This window comes from Cannabis sativa, chromosome 8 (assembly GCF_029168945.1).
Source record: "Cannabis sativa cultivar Pink pepper isolate KNU-18-1 chromosome 8, ASM2916894v1, whole genome shotgun sequence".
Taxonomy (NCBI): Eukaryota; Viridiplantae; Streptophyta; class Magnoliopsida; order Rosales; family Cannabaceae; genus Cannabis; species Cannabis sativa.
Window position 1 is genome coordinate 21,655,281 of NC_083608.1, and position 19,042 is coordinate 21,674,322.

At 34.5% G+C, this 19,042-nt stretch overlaps 1 protein-coding gene and 1 non-coding gene across 2 annotated transcripts; one reads left to right on the forward strand and one right to left on the reverse strand.

Annotated features, from left to right (window-relative positions):
• Positions 1-6,926: 6,926 nt before the first annotated feature.
• LOC115699960 (uncharacterized) lies at positions 6,927-8,537 on the reverse strand. The gene is made up of 2 exons (XM_030627505.2): positions 7,204-8,537; positions 6,927-7,110 (listed from the first exon to the last, which is right to left on the reverse strand). The coding sequence occupies exons 1-2, from the start codon at positions 8,479-8,481 to the stop codon at positions 7,051-7,053; spliced, it is 1,338 nt and encodes a 445-aa protein (XP_030483365.2). The 5' UTR covers positions 8,482-8,537; the 3' UTR covers positions 6,927-7,050.
• Positions 8,538-18,638: 10,101 nt separating this feature from the next.
• On the forward strand, positions 18,639-18,745 carry LOC115701642 (small nucleolar RNA R71). Its single transcript, XR_009684239.1, has one exon. It is a non-coding gene; the product is annotated as a small nucleolar RNA R71 (small nucleolar RNA).
• Positions 18,746-19,042: the final 297 nt, after the last annotated feature.

The following is a 19,042-nucleotide window of genomic DNA, read 5'->3' on the forward strand; positions in this document are numbered from 1 at the left end:
CTAGTTGTTCTATTTCTGTTCTTACTCTATCCTAGAGGTTGTAAAGAACTACTTGACTGAACAAGAGATTGGTCTTCGGGAGAAGACTTGATAAAGCCTTACTTCGGGAGGAAGTAAGCACTTGGTCTTCGGGAGAAGACTTGTTGAAGCCTTACTTCGGGAGGAAGTAAGCACTCACACTTCAAAGACGAAGGGAGTTCGGGCTTGAAGGTGTTTCAAGAAGTCAGATTCATAAAGTGGATTACAAAGGATTGCGGCAATACTTTAGAGGGAGTCTAAACTTGTTTAAGTCAATTGTCTTTGTAATTTTGATACTTTATTAATTGATTTCATTCTCTAGGCGTGGCCCCGTGGACTAGGAGTGTTCGTGAGAACACTGATACCACGTATAAATCTCTTGTGTCAAGTTATTTACTTTTTTGCTAATATTTTATATTCTGCCTGTTCTGTTTTGCTGTAGCAGAATTACTTTCTGTTGCTGCAAACGTTTACAGTTTTAATATTTTCTTATATACAACTGACATTTGCAAAAACACGGTTTTTCCGTGCCAACTCATCTGGTAAGAGATACTGGCAGATCATTTTTTGTTTCTTTTAAATTAATATCTACTTTTTGTTAACAAAAAAATAAGTATGTACTATGTGTGAGAACTATTTATATCCATTTTAATAAATATAGCCCACATTTCTATTATATGTATTATTATTTTTGTGCGTGATCAGTTACGCAAATGAGCAAATACACATGATTACATCCACGGCCTATATTTCGCAATCAACCATTTACTAATTGTTAACCAACTTATTATTACATAACTATTAGTCTGTTAATTGCTGGCTTTTCTGTTAATTAGTTGATTAGGTGGATATTACTATTTTGTAATTCTTTCCTTTACTGTATTGTAATACTTTGACTATAAATAAAGGCACTACTGCCCTGTTTTGGGTAAGCTTTTTAACATAATTCTTTTGTCCTGTTATTGGTTCTTTTTCAATGCTCTTAGCCTCTCTTTTACAAAGCTCTTAGCCTTTCTTCTTTTCATGCTGGTTTTACCTTCTTTATGGTATCATTGTCTCTGACTTACGTCAATGGAATCTTCCTCCACCGATCCACCAGCCACACCTGCTACCGCTGCTCCTCTTCCACCTCCGGTTCAATGGAACCCGTTTGCCATTTCTTTATCTACCTCACTCACTGTGAGACTCGACCGACTCAACTATCTCTCTTGGAAATCCCAGGTTGTACCTACCGTAATTGGTCATGATTTAGATAAATTTCTCTTCTCCGATGTCACCCCAATCCCTACTCTGATCACTGGCGCCCCAAATCCTGAATATTTGCAATGGAAAAAGAAAGACCAGCTTCTCCTTTCTTGGCTTCGCTCATCAATGTCGGAACCGATTCTTGCTTCGGTTGCATCGTTCACCACTTCTTTCTCAGTTTGGAGGGCCCTTGAGCAAAGAATTTCCAGCCAAACAAAGGCTCGCCTCCTGCAATTGAAAGGTGTTTTCTCTCGTCTTCATAAGGGCAATTTGTCAATAGTTGAATATGTTGAAAAAGCCCAGGCCACTGCCGATTCTTTTGGCGATTGCTGGATCCCCCGTTACCACTCAAGATTTGGTCCTACAACTCTTGAATGGTCTCGGACCGGAGTTTGATCCCGTGGTCTCCGGAATCACCTCTCGAAGTGATCATCTCTCTTTTGAGGAAGTTCAGGCACTCTTACTATCTCATGAAACTTGGCTGGAACACCACAGCAGTGTTATTGAGTTATCTCTAAAAATTCAAGCCAATTTGAGTACACAACAGTCAAGAAATGGGGGTAATCATGGGCATGATGTTCCTTCGTCTCGTCCTCACAACAACGAAATGGGGCGTCCTAATGGGAGATTTTCTGGGCATGGAAATGGCTCGAGACTACTTTGTCAAGTGTGCCTTCGGTTTGGTCACACAACGGCTGTTTGTCACTACCGCTTTGATAAGAATTTCATCACCCCCAAATATGGTAGCTCTTCTTCCTCTCAAGCCTTTCTCACTGAAATTGATTCTCTTTATGATCCTCAGGCTTTAACCACAACCATTCTCCCTGACATGGGAGATGATGATCTTTGGTATGTGGATATCGGGGCTACCAACCATGTCAGCTGTGGCAACACAACCTTGGACTCTGCTACCCCATATAATGGCACTGAGACTCTTGCCGTGGGAAATGGTAAGCAATTAATCATTTCTCATACTGGTCAATTGTCTATCCCTTCTACTCATTCCTTTCCTTTACATTTGCACAACATCTTACATGTTCCTGCTATTAAGAAGAATCTTGTTAGTGTTTCCCAACTCACTAATGGCAATGATGTCTATCTTGAATTTCATAAATCTTGTTGTTTTGTTAAGGACAAATTAACAGGGACAGTGCTTCTTAAAGGAAGAGCTAAAGATGGCTTATACCAACTTGGAGAAACATCCGGTTCTGCTATTCAATGTCACCTTACCACCAACATTAGGGTCGATCAATCTTGCTGTAACTGTTCTTGCATTTGTAGTTATGATGTAAAAACAGATTCTTGTACTTCTCAAGAAATTAATAAAAGCACCCAAGGTTTTTCTGATGTTTCTCCACAAGCTTATTCTGTCTCTAAATTCAATGATGTAAATTGTTGGCATTCTAAACTGGGGCACCCAGCTGATAACACTTTAGCTAGACTTTTACCACATATTTCACACACTGGATCTATCAAAGCATTACAATTTTGCAATGCTTGTCATCAAGGTAAAAGTCATAAACTTCCTTTCTCTTTATCCAACAGTAGGGCCACCCAACCTTTAGCTCTTATTAATACAGATCTATGGGGTCCTTCCCATGTTGTGTCTAAAGATGGCTTCAAATATTATGTCCACTTCCTTGATGACTATAGTAAGTACTGTTGGATCTTTCCATTAACTCACAAAAATCATGCCTTTGATGTGTTCATCAAATTTAAAAGTCTTGTTGAAAAACAATTTAACTTGCCTATTAAAAGTGTCCAAGCCGATTGGGGGGTGAATATAGTCCATTTGCTCGGTTCCTAGCTGACCAAGGAATTCATTTTCAACATCCTTGTCCTCGGACAAGTGAACAAAATGGTCGCGCTGAGCACAAACACCGTCACATAACCGAAACTGGCCTCACGTTACTAGCTCATGCAGGTTTGAGTATGGATTATTGGTGGTATGCCATGGCTTGTGCTGTGTTCACTATAAATAGACTTCCCACACCAGTTTTTGGAAATGTGAGTCCATATGAGTGTCTCTTTGGAACTAAACCAGATTATAACATTTTAAAGTCCTTTGGTTGCAGCTATTTTCCCCATTTACGACCATATAATTCTCATAAACTTGAATTGAGATCACAGGAGTGCATATTTTTTGGTTATTCCTCTCACCACAAGGGTTATTTGTGTGAACATCCAAGTGGCAAGATTTATATTTCAAGAAATGTTATATTTAATGAAGGACATTTTCCTGCTCTTTCTTGTTCCAGCAGTGATACATCACAACAGGTACAGTCCCTATCCCCTCTTCCTAGTTTTAATTTTCAAACTAGCAATACTCCCTCATTCACTGACTCTGGCTTTATTTGTCCTTCTACCACAAATAATGTGACGGTTCCTGAGGATATTGATGGTAATGCACCCCAAGGACAACCTACAACAACTATGCCACCTACCATACCCCTTGCTAACACATCACGCCCCACCCCATGTGACACACTACCTATTGATTCTTTGAATAACCACAGGACCACTAAAATTCCTCTTACTTCTCATACAAATCCCATTCTTAGCCTAAAAACGACTTCCAATGCCACTTTATTACCTATTATATGACCCACTACTCTACCAAATACAACCTGCCCCTCTATACCCGATGGACCCACACATTGCCCAACCAACTCCACATTACCCCCTCTTATCCCAACGGCTACTACTAATGTACCTATGCCCACTACAGCTCATGATTCAATTGCTACTAAGCCTACTGCTACTATCAATGATAGTGACCCCACAGTTCCTACTACTACAAGAACCCATCAAATGCAAACAAGGTCTCTAAGTGGAATTAGAAAACCCAAAGCATATACAGCCACAAAATACCCTTTACCCGAGTCCCTCATTCCATCTACACCAAAGAACACTGCTGCTGCCCTCAAAAATCCAAGATGGTTTCAAGCTATGAATCAAGAGTTTGATGCTCTGAAACAAGTCGGTACATGGTCTCTTGTTCCCTATTCCCCATATATGACAGTCATTGGCAATAAGTGGGTACACACGGTGAAACTCAATGCAAATGGCACTCTTGATAGACTCAAATCAAGACTTGTGGCAAAAGGATACTTGCAAACTCCAGGCATCGATTATGAAGAGACATTCTCCCCAGTTGTTAAACCGGCCACAGTGAGAATTATTCTCACATTAGCAGTCTCTCTTCATTGGCATGTTCAGCAACTAGGTGTTTCTAATGCTTTCTTAAATGGAGAACTACATGAGACTGTCTATATGAGTCAACCTGAAGGGTTTGTTGATCCAACAAAACCTAACCATGTGTGTCAACTTCACAAAGCTCCCTATGGCTTAAAGCAAGCTCCTCGTGCATGGAACCAAACTCTACGAGATAAGCTACTGGAATGGGGTTTTACTGCATCCAAATCTGACACTTCCTTGTTCATTTATGGCTCGGGTACCAACACTATCATTCTCCTAGTCTATGTAGACGATTTTCTAATAACTGGTCCTAATGTTTCTCTCATCTCTAAGCTGGTTTCAGATCTCAACAAATTCTTCCCTTTGAAGGATTTAGGACCAGTTCATTATTTCCTTGGTGTTGAAATCTATCGTGATCAATCTGGCATGTATCTTTCACAAACAAAGTATATTACAGATTTACTTGTTCGTCTCAACATGGAAGGAGCCAAACCTTGTTCTAATCCTACAAGCTCCTCGGTAAAGCTCTCTTTGACAGATGGTGAACCTTTTGGTGATCACACTCTTTATAGAAGTACTTTGGGTGCTTTACAATACCTCACTCTCACAAGGCCAGATGTTGCATTTATCATCAACAAATTAAGTCAATTTATTCATGCTCCTACAACTCTCCATTGGGAAGCCTGCAAGAGACTCATGCGCAATCTCAAAGGCACAATACATCTCGGCCTCCATATCACCCCTGCCGATGTCCCAACCTTAACTTTAGAAGGCTATTCAGATGTCGATTGGGCATCATGTGTTGATGATAGACGCAGTACAGGTGGTTATGTAATGTTTTATGGGGGAAACCTTGTCTCATGGTCTGCTAAGAAACAGCAGGTGGTTGCTCGATCTAGTAGTGAGAGTGAGTTCCGTGCTCTTGCAAATGCGGCAGCTGAAATGAAATGGCTAGTCTCTCTTCTCTCTGAACTAAATGTCTCTTCTCCACATTCTCCAATATTATGGGTTGACAATCAAAGTGCCGCTATCATAGCTGTCAATCCGGTTTTCCATGCGCGATCAAAACATATCGAAATTGACTTACATTTTGTTAGAGATCTTATCCTCTCTAAACAGCTATCCGTTCGGTCTGTCCCAGCTATCGACCAAGTTGCAAATGCCTTAACAAAGCCCCTATCAACAGATCGCTATCTCTATCTTCGGTCCAAACTCAAGATGTCTGACACTCCTTTTCGTTTGAGGGGGGATGTTAACCAACTTATTATTACATAACTGCTTTTCTGTTAATTGCTGGCTTTTCTGTTAATTAGTTGATTAGGTGGATATTACTGTTTTGTAATTCTTTCCTTTACTGTATTGTAATACTTTGACTATAAATAAAGGCACTGCTGCCCTATTTTGGGTAAGTTTTTTAGCACAATTCTTTTGTCCTGTTCTTGGTTCTTTTTCAATACTCAACTCTCTTTTACAAAGCTCTTAGCCTTTCTTCTCTTCATGCTGGTTTTACCTTCTTCACTAATTATTAATATCTAAAACCATGCTCAAATAATAATAATATATTGCTTATGTGGAGCTAATTTTTGTATATCTTTTTGTAAAGTCCTTTTTTGGCAAGTTAGTTGACAAAATAATTTTTCCTTTTATGGTAAGATTGTTGTGCATTCATACCCGATTTCTTACCTTATAAATTCGGTTTATAGTTGCTCTTTTCCTTGTTAGGAAAGTTGCACCTTTCAGCTGAACTTTTCTTTGTTTGGAAACTTCTTAAAAGAGAAGCAATTCTCTTTTGGAAAGTTGACTTGTTTAGGGAAACTTTGATTATTGTCTTTTCCTTATTGATTTCGATTGTATCTTGATACAATCAGAAGATCTAATCTGTTTTTGGCAGGAATCAAGCATTGATAAAGGATCGGACCTGATTATAGCAAGTTTCCCGTTTCTGGTCTGATCTGCTGCGTCAGCATCCGAATCTGATGCTGCAGATCGTGTTTTTTTAGGAAAGTTTGTGTACAGCTGTAGATTCGATCTTGTGACTGTCTCTAAGGTTTCTATGTTCAATAAATAGAGCCTAGAGAGCAGTCATTCGAATTAGCTCTTCCATTAATCATTTTTTGCACTTATATTATTTGAGAGAAGAGAGTTTTTCTAAGTTTTGGCCCCGTGGACTAGGAGTGTTCGTGAGAATACTGATACCACATATAAATCTCTGTGTCAAGTTATTTATTTTTCTGCTAATATTTTATATTCTGCCTGTTCTGTTTTGTTGTAGCAAAATTACTTTCTGATTCTGCAAACGCTTACATTTTTATATTTTCTTATATATAACTGACATTTTGCAAAAACACGGTTTTTCACTTTTCACTACCACAAAGACAAACTATATGAATCTATAAATCTATCCAAACTTTTTTTATGATCGGCATGAGCAATTTAACCATCAAAATATGTCTACGCAAGTATCTAATCAAAATCTAATAATAACCTTTAAAAAGAAAAAAATTAAAAATAATAACATCATCTTTAAACACATTCCACCATGACCTTCAGATTTCAAGTTTATAATGAAACTTTCTAAATTTTTCTGTATTAACTCGTAGTATGGCAGCATAATATGAGCTTCTGCCAACTTGAACCGCCGGTTACCTTCTGCATATATATACACAGAAAAATTATGTCATATTTACATATATAGCTATAAATAAAGATACAAAAATCATTATACAGAATCACTGGACTTACTGTGTCTGATATAGCTTTACTCTTCTTTTTACCCTTTTGTCCTATATATGCCTCCTCCTTTGCAAGTGTGTCGTTTCTAACCAAAAATGCTTGTTTGAGCCTCTCATCTCGTCCAAAATTAAAGGAGTGAATATGATTTGATGACCCAATACCATAATTGAGTCGTTTCTCTTGTTTAATAATGATATTATTTTTGTCTTCAACTTTAGGGTCAATATCTCCACTTTTAGCTTGAATGTTTATACTATTGCTAGCTTCAATTCTCGCTTGCCTTGCATGATTATAACCTGAATAAGACTTGGCTAAATCTATGGAAAAACATGCATCACTGAATTGGGTACTTGGAGTTGTGCTCAAATCCTCTGAAACTAGAGTTAATGGACTTTGGTTAAGATGTTGTTTCCCTGGATTGGCAGAAGAAAAACCCAACTTTGAATCTGTTTGAGCAAATCCAACCGTACTTGTTATGGTAAGATTTTCTTTAGGACTATCTGAATTGAAATTTGAGCAAGAGCTAACTGAACTTTGTTCAACTACTCCTTGTATTACCAACTGTATTACTTCTTCCACTTCACTATTGTAATTTACTGAGGAAGACTTGATATTGATTTGCCTATTTGAAGAGTTGGGCAATGGCAGAATTCGATTTTTGATGAGAAATGTTGTTCTTCTATTCGAGATAGCGCATAGCAGATGTGCGTCGAACTCGCATAGCTGACACCTATAGAGCCAGCCTTTGTAACTCGGTTTGGTACATATATCACAGCTAAAATTATAGGGTGATGAAAATGTGAGCTTGAGTTCGTGAAGGTGAGAAGAGACTGAAATGGTGAGAGGCAGAGCTGAGCAGAGGATGTGATAATAAAGGCCACACTCGGCACAACTATAGTAGAAGACACCACCATTGATGTGATCTCCACAAGCCTTGCATTCAAAGGTTCCTTCTTTAGATGATGAAGAAGGACAAGTAGTTTGGAGAGTCAAATGGTGTATTGGATGAGATGGGTGTTGTGTTTTTTTTGGCATGTTGTAGCAAACTTGGTGAAGGGAAAATGAGCAAGTTTTGCAGGTGTAATATTCTGCAGTAACTGATGATATAATCTTGAGATTGCATGCTGAGCAAGAACAATTTTCATTTGGAGGGGAATTGGTTTGTGTTAATGGATGATCATGGCTAAAGTGGCTAATTCTAAGCTTGTTTATCTCTAGTAATCTTTCTTCCATTGATAGTGATGTGGTTTTCATTTTGTTTGGGTTATTGCTGTCAATTAGGAGCATATATAATTTTTTAGTTTGAGGTTTCCAAAGGGCTGAAATTGAAAATATCAGAGTTTGAATTTTGATAGATGGATGGTAGCGTAAATTGTCACATTGAGCGGCACAAAATCCACCAATTAGATTGATAACTGACAGATTTTTTTACTGAAAACATGTCAGATTGTTGACATTCATTCAAAGAGTGTTTTCATATTTATATCGATTGAGTAATGCAGTGCTTTATATTAACATTGTTACAGTTGGGGACGGAGCTTTCATTGGATGTATTATTGAACTTGGAAAATACCCATTGTGATATCCGCCACACCACGTTAGATAGTAGTGATTAGCATTTAGCCACACATAGATAGACTAATTATTTCATATTAAACTCTATAATTCTTGTTTGCAGCAACGAGAATTTTTTTTTTTTAATATTATTGAAATAGTAAATAGCTCTTGCTTCGCGGTAGATATTTAAATTTTTTCAAATGATATATATAAAATAAAAGCTAATTAGGATTTTTGTCCACTGAACTTTGACATGTACCAAATCATGCCCCCTGAACTTTTAAGGTCGTTAAAAATGCCCCATGAACTATTAATATTGTGGGATTTAAGAACTTCTGTCTAATTTTATTCAATTTTACTATTTCAGTGATTGTTTATGTACTAAACCATGATCCCCAGACTTTGATATCTACAAATCATGCCCCTCGAACTTTGACATGTATTGAATTATGGTCCATGAACTTTCATTCATGTTAGAGTTTTTTACTAAAATTGGAAAAAAGTTCTTAAATCCAACAATCTCAATAGTTCAGGAGACATTTTTAACGACCTTAAAAGTTCAAGGGGCATGATTTGGTACATGTCAAAGTTCAGGAGGCAAAATTCCTAATTAGCCTAAAATAAATTATATATTTTATAAAATGATAACTAAACATAAAAATTGTATGAAATTTTAATTTTGCTAATTTTTATATAATTTTTTTTAAATATTATGAGAAGTTAAGTGTAGATAGACTTGACTTGTATTTACAAAATTTTATTTTTATAATAAAAGCTCAACACGTCCTATATAATAATATGTCCAGCATGACCCATGTTTTCAGGCCCATCATGGTCTATAAGCACGAATTGTTTGTGCCTAGTCCATGCCCAAGCCAGACTTTAGTGTCCTCACTTGATCCATTTTTGTTAAATGGGTAGGTTGTTTTTGTTATTATATCTCGGACCTACGTCGAGGGATTGATGGCGATTCTCAAATATCGCTGAACACTATGTGATACGATGAGATAGAATGTAATAGAAACAAAGACACAGGGAACGGGTTACCTACTCTCTTAACGGTCAAAGTGAATCGTTTCATTCTGAATTAAAGAATTCGGAATGAATCAAATCTCCCCAAGAAGGATTCAAACCTACGACCAATCGGTTAACAGTCGACCACTCTACCACTGAGCTACTTAGAAACAACAGGAGGCTAGATCTCATAAAGTTCAATTCTCGTTCTCAACACATGACCCATATGAGCTCGAAGTTTCATTTGTAACTCTCGGAACTTCTTCTTCGTAGCTCCGTTCCATGCCTCATTTCATAGGAAACTTTAAAGTGGCTCTATTTTATTATATTCTATCCACATTCCAATTCCATTCATTTAAGATTTCTTTGGTGTCTTTGAGATAAGAGATGTCTTTTCTAGTTTATCTTTTTATATATATATGAAAAATTCAAAAATTATCATATAATAATCCAGAAATGGAAATAGAAAGAAACAAGAGTTTTAGGGAGAGAGAGAAATTTGAGTTGTGTCATCTGAATTTAATGTCTCCACTGCCTTTAACATGCTATGGCTAATGTTGTATACCCATTTTAACTACTTTTGACCTTAAGGTCTTCAACCAACTACAACAACAATAGGGATTTGTCCATTTAACTAATATATATATATATATATATATATATTTAGGTGACTATTCAATGGTTATATTTTTATTGTAACCATATGGTTACATTTTTCTTTAACCTGTAATAGCAGGTTACCAATAGGTAAACTTTCTTTTTTAGATTTAATTAATTATAATTAACTATTTTCTTAAAATAATTAATTAAATAGACATTCCTATTTTAGAATTATTTAATTATAATTAATTATTTTCTTAAAATAATTAATTAAATATTTAACAAGACCTCTTTTAGCAATTAATATTTATATTTAAATCCTTACTTGAATTATTTTAATAATTAAGCCATTTAATTATAATATTTACAATAAAATTTATTTTTTTACAAAAATTAAACTTCTTTTGACACAAATTAAAATTCTCTTATTATAATAAATTTTTAAATTATATTTAATTATTTTGTTACAATTATATGAACTAAGTATGAGGCCTCAAGCTAATCAATCGATAACAAGTGCAGCCATTTTTTTTCTAAAAAATCCTTCAACTTATTTCATTTTTTACTTTTTAAATATTTAAATAAAAAAATTAAATAATTAAGTGTAATAATTTAAAATTAAGATTACAAGAATAATAAAATTTAAATTATGAAATTATATGTGTATAATTTTAAATTATAAAAAGTTTTGCTATAAAATTCTAAATAATTTAAGTATAAAAAAATGAATTTCTAAAAGATCCTTATATAGTAATAAATTGTAAAAAATTAATTAATAATTATAAATAATTTAATTTTAAAATATAATTAATCTTAATTAAAGTTTTATAAGGAAATAAATAATTAGGTTACTTTCAGGTTACAAGTTATTTATAATTTATTTTTATTTAATTTCCAAATTAATCACAACCATTTAATAGTAATCTAATGGCTTAAAAAAATGTAACCATGATGGTTACAATAAAAATGTAACCATTGAAACCTCTTCCATATATATTTATAAATATATGTATATATGGATGATTTCTTAATGGGTAATACCCATTAATTGGTACTAAAAAAATTGATGAAGTGGCAATTTAGTGACTTGCTAGAGTAGGTTACCAACAAGTTTTTTTTTTTTTTAAGAAAAAAAAAAGTATATTTCCTTTTTTAATTATAGAGAATGATGATTTTGAGAAATTATTTTTAGAAATTAATTTATTTTACTTAATAAAAAATAAAAATATTTAATCACAAATTATAAAATTAAAAAATTATTATTACAACAAAAAATCATACTTTTAGTCACAACAAAACTTGTGACTAAAAATAAAAAAGTTGTGACTAATTATAAATTGTCCTTTCTACGTTGTGACTAAAAAGTTCATGGTTAAAAGTTTTAGTCACAAAAATCACAATTTGTTGTGACTAAATGTATTTTTAGTCACAATACTTGTTGTGACTAAAACTAAATTAGTGACAACTTATAATTAATACTATGTTTAGTCACAAGTAACTTTTTTGTTGCGACTAAAAGTCACATTTAGTCACAAATTTTTTTTATTGTGACAAAAAAGTTGTCACTAAAGATGGTCTTTTTTGTAGTGATATTGTATTTGTGATTTCGTTGTTGGCTAAAAATTGAGTCAGCAAACATCATATTTTATGAGAGAGAAAAAAGTTAGCTACTAATGTCAAACTCTATGAAACCAAATAAGAAAAGTTAAATAAAAAAGTAAAAGACATTTGTTGCTATTACAAATATCCAATATAGGATGATCCAAATTTTATAGCACTACCACTTTTATTTTATTCTTCTCTTTTGTACTTTTTTTTATATATATAAATTCTCTTTTTTATAGTTTATCTAATGCAATAATTAATATAGATTAACAAATAATGATGTAAGACTAACCACCCCAAAAATTACAAACTCTTAAAATTTTCATTTAATACAAAATTAATTATAATATTATTATAGAAACTTAAATTTCTAAAATTTAAACTAAAAAATTATAAGAAAAATATGTTATTACAATATAGGCTAAATAATTAATTATAATTAATATTTTTTTTTTATATTGATAAATTATTATGTATTTTATAATATATGTTATGCCTTTTCAAAAAAAAAATATATATATTTTAGAATGGAAATATTTGTTGTAGTGAGGTTTAAAGGTGTAATTAAGTTTTTAAATGACCATAATTAAATTGTAAAGTATTAATGTATTAATGTATATATGGAATGAGGACAATAATAGAAAGAATGGATATAAAAAATGACTTCCATGTCATCAGGTAATAGGTTAAAATAAAAAATATTTAATTTAAAATTTTAATTAATAGCTATAAATATCAACTATTAGATTTGATCAAATGGCTAATAATAGAATATCCATTTATAGGTAATACCCATTAAAACCATGCCCATATATATATATATAATACATTAATGTCATAATTATGATGAATCATATTCATATAAAGTGTTCAGTAGTCACAGTTAGGAGACAATCAGAGCCTAAATGAGGAACATATAGTTTTAAAGAAACAGACAAAAAAGAGTAATATATAGTTGTTGCAACAAATACAAAATAGTTTTTCTTTATGCAACTCATCATAATATATGTATATATTATTTGAGTTTTTTTTTTGAACACATATTATTGGAGTTTGTATAACAATATTATTACTAGCTATATATATTTTGATAACACTAGCTATACAATATTAATTTAGACTTTACATGACAACATTAACTTTACACTGAGAATAAAATTCTTATATAATATAAAATTAGAAGCTCAATAAGATGTAGTCTCCATCAATTGTTAAAGAGTATTATATTTTTCAATAAAATTGGAGGAAGTTGTGTGTGAACTTGTTATAGTAGTGATCATAGAGTTAAATAATAGGTAGGTAGTTAGGTCATGGATTTATATTTTCAAATCAGAATGTATCTAGTGCCTATGGTACCTTCCAAATGCTTTATAAATATATATTTGTATATAGGCTAATTAAAAAAAAATTCTCTTCAACTTTGATAAGTATTAAATTATGTCCCTTGAATTTTTAAGATCGTTAAAAATTTCTCCTCAACTATTAAGATTGTTAGATTTAAGAATTTTTGTCCAATTTTAGTAAGAAAAATCTAACATAGATAAAAATTTAGGGAGCATGATTTGGTACATGTCAAAGTTTGAGGAGCATGATTTGGTAGAAATCAAAGTTTGGGGAGCATGATTTAGTACGTAAACAATCACCGAATTAATAAAATTAAATGAAATTTGACCAAAATCCTTAAATCTAACAATCTCAATAGTTCAAGAACAAATTATAACAGCCAGAAAAGTTCATAAAGGGGCAAAAACTTTTACAGTCGTGAGCATGATTTGATACATTTTAAAGTTTAGGAGGAAAAAATCTTAATTAGCCTTATATATATGTTATCGTGCAAATTTTTCGCCTAAAAATTCGAGAGCAGCCTCATATAAAATTGACACGTGGACCCAGTTCCTGATAGAAAAGATGACGTGTTAATTGATAGCTCCCATAGAATTAGCCTCGCTTGATCTAAACTCGCGAGATGATACGACCGAGACAGGGTCAAGAGGATTTGATACTGATCGTGCATATACCGATTATATGCGATGACCAAGTAGGCCTCTCCTGTGACTAAAAAAGATCACTTCTTTACCTATGATTAGTCTGAATGACTAATGTGTTCGATAACTCGTCAGGAACTCGCATGTGCCACGTTGTCAACGCATAGGATGTCTATTTATGCAATTAAAGGTGAATGAAGATTTCCAAACAAGGCCTGAAGGCCACCGTGCAAGTACAAACACCCTAGAGCGCCTGTGAGCTCGTGTGTTGGAATATGAACAGGCAACTCGCGACTCACCGTCACATACGTTGCTGCACTAAATATAAGAACAGATTAAATTATTCTTCATTTATTCTCTTACTTTGTTTAATGTTTTCATTTAATGTAAAAACAATTTTAAAACGAATCAGTTATTGTTGCGAAAATTATTAATTACTACGCAAGTGCACGCAATCAAGTAGTATACTCACGCAAGTGAGGTCGAACCACAGAGAATTGGATTAATTACTACTAAACTATACTTACAATTCTATTTGGCAAATCAAAAGTATTTATGATTGAAAAAGGAAGAAAGAAATTCAAGAAACTTAAAGGAACAAGTGAATATTAATCAAGATGAGAGAATAGGGAGACGAATCCTGTTGTTAAGTTACCAATGTTAATGACTAATTGCTATCCTTCTCTTGAAGTGAATGACAGATTATAAATTAACCTAGCTCTTTTCAGATCTTCTAGGTTCTAAATCTCATGCTCTCTAATTAATCTCTTAATTAAACTAACATGAAATCAGCATTAAGCAATAATCTAAATGTCACAAAGGCTATGTAAATACTTTCGTTTCACATCAAAACCTAGACTATCCAATTTTAGCATTCTCAATTCTCACTTTTCAGATTTCGAATTGAGATCATAAAACATGTAAAAGGTGATCAATCTTGCACATGGAAATTAAACACAAATATGAATAGTGTTCACAATCAAGATGGAGGAATGGCAATTATTCATTAACTAGGAAAAACTTAAACAACATTCATCATTCTCCCTAAATAGGAGTTTAGTTCAAAACATCCATAATCAAATCCATAATTAACATTGAAACAGAAAATAGCATAGAAAAATTAAAGAGAAGAGAAAGAACTAGTTGAAGCAATTGATCCGGGTCGCCACAAGCCGCTCTTCTAGCCTCCTCCTTTGTTTCTAGGGTTCTAATTCTGAATAATCCCTAATTTTCACGAACTCTCACTATTTAAACCAAGTCTCAACTTAAAAATTCGTGAAATTACGAAACTGCCCAAAAATCCCGTCCTTTTGGGGTCCCCGTCGCGGCGGCAAAGCTCCCGTCGCGACGGGATTAAACTTTGAAACTTCAAGATCCTCTCTGCCAGTTCCCGTCGCGACTGGCATGTTCCCCGTCGCGACGGGAGTAAACTTTGACTCCTTGAAAATCTCTCTGCCAGTTCCCGTCGCGACTGGCAAATTCCCCGTCGCGACTGGAACAGGCAGCGACACCAATCTTGGATTTTCTTCTCGATTCTTTCACAACTTTTCCTCAATTCTTGAACATACTTTCTTTAAATGCCCGAGGACCTGAAACCAAAGAATCAAGCGTAATATAGCCCTAAAACTAGAAACAAAGAGTGAAAACTAACCAAAAATATGACCCAAAACTTAGACTAATTTTAGCCTAACAAATTCCCCCAAACTAGATTCTTACTCGCCCCCGAGTAAGGTAAAAAAAAAACCTAACTACGCTGTCAGATAATCACTACGCTGCTGACTCATGCTCTGTTTTCTTCCTTGCATAAACTAGAATTTCGATCCTACTAACTCTAACAATTAACTCAGATGCTCAATTTATAACACTATGTACAACTGCAAGAATTTATTCAAATGTGAAACATTGTTATAAAAGTTTTACTCTTTCCAACAGTTCCACAGCCTGATAACTCATAAGCTTGCATGCTTACCTTTCTCCACTAATGTTGACAGTATTCTTTGGAATCGTTAGGTCTTTTCAAGGCTTTAGGTAATATGGCTCAGATATTCAGGGATAGGCAAAAGACAATTTTGGCTAAAGATATCATAAGCACACAAACAGAACCCACAAGCTTCTTACTTTTCTTTTTCTAAGATCTCATAATATTCCCTGAATTTACCAAGATTGATAGAAGACATCTCTATTATTTTTCAACATCACTGAAATTTTTTTCTTTTTTTTTTCACACATATTTTTACTTTTTATTGTGTTTTTTTTTTCATCATATTCCATTTTTCTTTCAGTGACATTGAATTACACAATTTTTTTTTTTTTTTGCTCTTCTCAATCTTACAAGTTTTTCTCCCTCTCACTATTTCCTCACACTAAATGTTTCTCCTCCCCCAAACTAATTATGTAGCTTATGATATCATGGATAACATGGTGAAGAAAAATTAATAGTGTGGTTGCAATTTTTCAAATCGATGGGTGAAAAACATAACGTCTTTAGGCTCAAAAGGTTAACTAGGGATACACATTATTACGGCAGGCTTGAAAGGCTCAAACTATCCAACAAATGCCTAAGTCATATTCCAATTGAACACTATCAAGGATTTCATCTCAAAAGAATAAACATGCAAGTTCTAAGCTATCCTGTCAATCTTACCACAAACCATCGTAAAACAATTATAACAATTTTCACAGATTGAGTATTTGTAGATAAACACAGGTTTCTAAGCATCCAAACTAATCCAAAGAGTTGGCAGAATCAAGCACACAGTTATTTTACAATTTTAGATCACATCACACTAATCAGCAGTATACAACTATCGTCAAGTTTATTGCCATTCCTTAACTAAAACAAAAAAAACTAAAACAGATAATTAAAATGCAGAAATTAAAGTGCAGAATTTAAAAATTTTAAGTCTCTCCCCCCAAACTAAATATGACATTGTCCCCAATGTGCTATTATACTCAAGGTGAGAAGGACTTACCTGAACCCCCATCAGAAGAGGTTGGGCGGACCCTTTTCATCCAAAAGAGCCCTCGTACTAAATGAAGAAAATTTACCACCAATCGTGTTGATTTCAGAGTTTCGCACAAGAGTAAGCTCACCTTCAGAACTACCACACATCAATCTTTTCCAATGACGCTGAATCGTTCGAAGTCACTCTTTAGGCTTTGCTTTCTTCTTATCAGCTTTAACAAAAGAACCCTTCACCATCTCAATCTTGCAACAGGTAGGAATGTCGGTTGGGGCAAAAACATTAAAATTGACCTCTTCATCTTGCACTCTCAACTTTAACTCTCCCTTTTGAACATATATTAATGCTCGGCCTGTGGCTAAGAATGGTCTTCCCAAAATAATGGGAATAGTTGAATCTTCCTCCATATCAAGAATTAGGAAATCAACAGGGAAGATAAACTTACCAACCTTCACCAGTACATCTTCAATTATCCCACGAGGATGAGTCAAAGAACGATCCGCTAGTTGTAAAGTCACTGTTGTGGGCTTTGCTTTTCCCAATCCTAGCCTTTTGAAGACAGACAAGGGCATTAGATTAATGCTTGCTCCCAGATCACATAGAGCTTTAGTTTCCACCGAACCCCCTATAGAGCATGGAATATTGAAACTACCCGGATCTTTAAGCTTGGGCGGTAGTTTCTTTTGCAAAATGGCGCTACACTCCTCAGTTAATGCCACTGTTTCATAGTCCTCCAATTTTCTCTTCTTAGATAATATCTCCTTCATGAACTTCACATAACGGGGCATTTGTTCCAAGGCTTCAGCAAAAGGAATGTTGATGTGTAGTCTTTTAAAGACCTCTAGAAATTTTGTGAACTGCTTGTCTAGATTGGTCTTTCGGAGTCTCTGAGGATAGGGTATTTTCACATGATGATCAATACTGATTGGTGGAGGCCGCCGTGGTGGTCTTTGGACTATCAGTAATCTTCTTATCTGATGATGCTTGAGTTGGTGTTGTTTGATCTTTAATCTCTTCATCCACTGGTTGTATCATCTCAGGCCCATCATATTTCTTTCCACTCCTTAAGGAAATTGCTTTACATTGCTCTTTTCCTTTTGCATCATTAGTGCTAGGCGAATTTACTTGAGCTTGTTTTTCCACTTGAGTAGCCAATTGTTCCATTTGACTTTCTAGAGTTTTAATAGAGGATCTAGTTTCCATCATGAATTTGAGCAATAAATCAGCTTGGATAGTGGAGCCTCCACTAGAACTTTGTTGTTGCAGCTGTTGTTGGTTTTGTTAGGGCTGGTTTATCTGCTGGTAGAACCCCTGTTGGTTGTGCCCATAATTATTATTTTGGGAATAGTTTCCAATGGCTTTTGCTTCATCCATTGGCAAATTATCCACATCTGCCTGACACTCAGAAAAGTGATGGGGACCTCCACATATCTCACAAACCACTTGAGCTTGTTTGGCTTGCACTGCGATCAACTTTGTTAGGGCCTCAACCTGAGCTGTCAGCTTTGTAATGGCATCCACCTCTAGCACACCAGCTACCTTCTTAGTTTGACTCCTTTCAGTTGGCCACTGCTGATTGTTTAGAGCCATCTCCTCCAATAGATCATAAGCCTCATTAGCACTCTTTCTCATAAAGGCTCCACCAGCTGCTGCATCTATCAGGGTTCTAGTGTTACCAACAAACCCGTTATAGAAATTATGAACCAGCATCCACTTCTCAATACAATGATGAGGACACTTTCTGATTAAGTCCTTGAACCTCTCCCAAGACTCATAGAGAGACTCATTCTCTTGTTGACAGAAATTGTTGATCTCTCCTTGCAGCTTAGCAGACTTTGCTGGGGGAAAGAACTTAGACAGAAATTTAGTTGCTAAGTCTGTCCATGTTGCTATGGAATTTGGTGGCAAGGAGATTAACCAGCTCTTGGCTCTTTCTCTAAGTGAGAATGGAAACAGTCTCAAACGAATGGCATCATCACTAACTCCATTGACTTTAAAAGTCTCACAAAGTTCAATGAAGTTCAAGAGATGCAGATTAGGATCTTCAGAAGGGAGGCCACCAAATCGGCGAAGGCTGCACCATTTGAAGTATGGCAGGTTTGATCTCAAAGTTATTCGCATCCA

Bases quoted from the DNA above. Each gene is read 5' to 3' on its own strand.
- LOC115699960 (XM_030627505.2), bottom strand. From the start codon at position 8,481: ATGCTCCTAATTGACAGCAATAACCCAAACAAAATGAAAACCACATCA. The intron at 7,111-7,203 runs GTAAGTCCAGTG...ATATATATGCAG, and splicing joins GTAAAGCTATATCAGACACA to AAGGTAACCGGCGGTTCAAG.